Source organism: Otolemur garnettii, unplaced genomic scaffold, assembly GCF_000181295.1.
Source record: "Otolemur garnettii isolate 467f Iridium unplaced genomic scaffold, OtoGar3 scaffold00012, whole genome shotgun sequence".
Lineage (NCBI taxonomy): Eukaryota > Metazoa > Chordata > Mammalia > Primates > Galagidae > Otolemur > Otolemur garnettii.
In genome coordinates this window covers 15,307,755-15,311,319 of record NW_003852407.1, presented here as the reverse complement: position 1 = coordinate 15,311,319, position 3,565 = coordinate 15,307,755, and the positions used below count along the sequence as shown (strand labels likewise).

The 3,565-nt window shown below is 43.6% G+C and overlaps 1 protein-coding gene across 1 annotated transcript in view; it reads left to right on the top strand.

The window, feature by feature from the left end:
- FHOD3 (formin homology 2 domain containing 3) overlaps positions 1–3,565 on the top strand; it is a 468,593-nt gene that overhangs the window by 321,551 nt on the left and 143,477 nt on the right. The window contains exon 9 of the mRNA XM_012802005.1: positions 844–987. Coding sequence (XP_012657459.1) covers positions 844–987 — 144 coding nt within the window. The remainder of the gene's footprint in view (positions 1–843; positions 988–3,565) is intronic.

Below are 3,565 nucleotides of genomic sequence, written 5' to 3'. Positions count from 1 at the left end.
TTTAATGTTAAGAGAGGAGGAATTCATAGAGAAGTCAGCCTTTTCTTTCTTTGAGTATCTTTTTGTCTCTGGGTTGTACTTCGAAATTTCTCATGCTTTCCTGAATTTTATAGACTATGAGAAGCCCTACTGAATTGAAATGAAAAGGAATCATATTGTTACAACTCCAGCCATTGGTTTATGATCTTAACAGGAGCGTCTAATCACAATGCATTAGATTTCCAATGCCATGTAACCAGTTACCACAAACGTAGCTCCTTAACAACAGGCGTTTATCAGTTCAGCTTCTGTGGGTCAGAGTTCAGACGCAGCTTAGCTGGCTGCTCAGGGTGTCACAGAGGTGCAGTCAGGGTGCTGCCCGGGGCTGAAGTCCCATCTGAGACTAGGGTTGCCTTCCAAGCTCATATGGTTGTTGGCAGAATTCATTTCCTGGCTGCTGCTTCAAGCCCGGTCATCTCTTTCTAGTCTCTGAGTTCAGCAAAGAAGACTTAAGTCCACTTTGATGGGGTTTATCTGATTGTCACCCTGGACGCTCACCCCTTTGATTAAGTCAAAATCAACTGATCTAAGACTTAATTATATCTGCAAAATCCCTTCACCTTTGCCGCTTTATCACGGGAGTACCCAACCCACGTGCAGAAGGGAATTAGATAGCACATGTACAACGGAGGGGTGGATCTTGGGGTTCATTCTCCCTACCACACACTAAAGAGGCTTTCTTTCAAATTTGTCATTTACCTTGCTTTGTACTATATTGTTAGAACCATGGTTACCAGCTACTGTGTAAAAAGTGCCTTGAGGCTGCCCTCTAAGACCTGTCTGCTTTGGGTTCTTTTCTTCCAGACGTTGTCAGGATTGCCAGACCAAGACACCTTCTACGATGTCGTGGATTGCCTGGAGGAGCTGGGCATCGCTGCTGTGTCCCAGAGGCACTTGAGCAAGAAAGGGACTGACCTGGACTTGGTGGAGCAATTGAACATTTACGAGGTAACAGAACATGCCTTTTGTAAGGCACATGTCCAAGGCTGCGTAATACCCACTCTAGAGCAAGGGTTCCGAGTGTGGTGTAGGAGCAGCAACAGCTTTCAGGAATGCAGATTCTCAGGCTCCACCAGAGACCTAGAGAATCAGAAACTGTGAGGGCACAGGAATCTGCATTGTAGCAAGCTTTCAGGCAACTCTGATGCGTATATCAGAGCCCTTGACTTAGGGGAAGCGTGCGTTTTGTCAGCACCTTCACTCAAGGACGGGGGAGACAGATGCAGACAGTGATCACCTTTCTTTTACCTGATGGGGATGGAACTCCATACAGGGTTAGTAATCATTTGTGAGAACCACAGCAAAATGGACTGTGGGGCCATTTGTGGGAAAAAAGTGCTGTTAAGATACTAAAGAGACTTTCTCCTATGGTTTCTGTCCTCTTGTCATGGGGTTTTTATTTGCTATGTACTGTCATAAAGAAAAAAATTTTTAAATTATTACCATAAATTTTTATTGTCCATCTTCTATTATTCAGTGTTAGTTTAAAATGCAAATATAAAAACATTTAACCTTGCGTGCAGAAGCAGCAAAAATGCCTGATTCATGTAGCTCCTACATGCATATTTACCAGAGCGGTGGAAACGGGGCACAAAATTGGCTCTACTGTTTTTATTTCACTTTTTTTTCTGTGCTATATGTGACATTGACTCTGCTTTTCTTTATGTATTTTTATATTTCAGAATATTATGGGGGTACGGACATTTTGATTACATAATTTACTTTTGTATATTTAGAGTTATATGTGTTTCCTTTTTACAGAAAGTACACAGTGTATCCACTGGGTGGGGATTTTTCCATCCTCCTCTCCCCCTGCCCCAGACTTGATTTCACTGACATTGCTTTCATATAGGCATATAGGTGCTAGTCACCTAAGTTCCAGTTTTGTATTGGGCACATGTGGTGTTTCTTTTTCCATTCTTGTCATCTTCACCCAGGAGAGTGATCTCCAATTCCACCTAGGTTGTTACAAAGGATAGTAGTAGATCTCCATCTTTTTATGGCTGAGTAGTGTTCCCTGGTAGCGCACCCACCACTACTTTATTAATTCATTCCTGTAGTGATGGGGACTTGAGTTGTTTCCACATCTTTGTGACTGTGCATTGTGCTGCTATAAACATTCAGGTGCAGTGTCTTTCTTTGGGGTAATGACCCAGTAGAGGAATTGCAGAATCAAAAGGTAGGTCTACTTTAAGTTCTTTGGGGAATGTCCACACTACTTTCCTCTGGATTCTCTTCAGGTCATATAAATCTTTCACTTTTCATTTTACTTCTTAGTACGTGCACATTCTACCAATGCCGCTCTGCCTTCAACTAGCTGATGAGAAGGAAGGGCCGGAAGAAAAAGAACCTAGGGGCTGCCCTATGTTTTCCTTTCATTGATGCCACCACTTCAGCATAAGTGGTTGGCAAGCACGGGAAATTCACAGGGATAAGAGAGGATAGGATGGGGCTGCTAGGGTTGTCATCTCCCTGCATCCGGCTCTGGCTGAAAGGGATGTGCAGCCTCCCAGGACTGTCAGTGCCCCTGCTTCCTCATTTGTGATGGAATGTTGGGTGACAAGAGGGCCAGGGCTGGGATAGCAGCGTGTGCAGACCAGATATCCCAGGGGGGACTTCTCTGGTCTCTTTCCCTCTCGATTTCCCTCCAGCAAAAAACAAGATGATCCTCCAGAAAGTCATATCTGACTATGCTTTTCCTCTGCTTAAGAAAACAAAAGAATGACCTTTCCATAACCAGCAGGCTGAAACCGACATTCCTTACAGCCTGTGCCTTCATGTCTCTCTGGCTTGTCTTGCCGTTCCCAGGATGCCTCTGAACTTCCAGCCACGTTCAACTTCTCCTGTTTCTTCAACAAGAGAGGCAGTTTCGCTGAGGGAACGTTCCTTTATCCATTCTATTATCTTTACTTGGAACATTCTCAAGTTGGCAAACCCGTACTCCTCCTCTAGAGTCACTTCGGATGTCACTGCCCCTATGAAGCTGCTTTGACAAAAGGGGCTCCTGTTTACCCTCAGACACATTGTTCAGAACTGATGGGAGAGGACTTTGCCTGTACTGTCCCCACCTCTGACTTAATAGTCCTCAGGACGTACTTACCTGTTTGTTTTCCTCTAAGCTACTCTGGGTCTTGTCTCTATACCTCCTTCTAGCCCCAGCCCCCTGCAGCATAGTTGCCCATAGAAGAAGTTAAGCACTTAAATGAAGGTCACCTTCAAATATTTCATGACAGTGTTTACCAGGATTTGGGTTGAACAAAAGGTGTCATTTAATCAGGAAGCAGCTATCTTAAAGGGCAGATGCTTTGGATGGTAAGGTGACAATTCAGTGCTTTAGATAGTAAGCAGAGTCAGGGATTTATTCTTTCCTGAAGGTTAATAATAAAATTTTAAAAATATATTTACTGTCAGAAGACAACCAACTTTGGTATATACAAGGGCAGCAAGAAAGCCTATGAGTAAAGCCAATATTTTTTTCACAAAGGACTTTGAATGTTCTCAGGCAATTGCAAAGAACACGGTTATG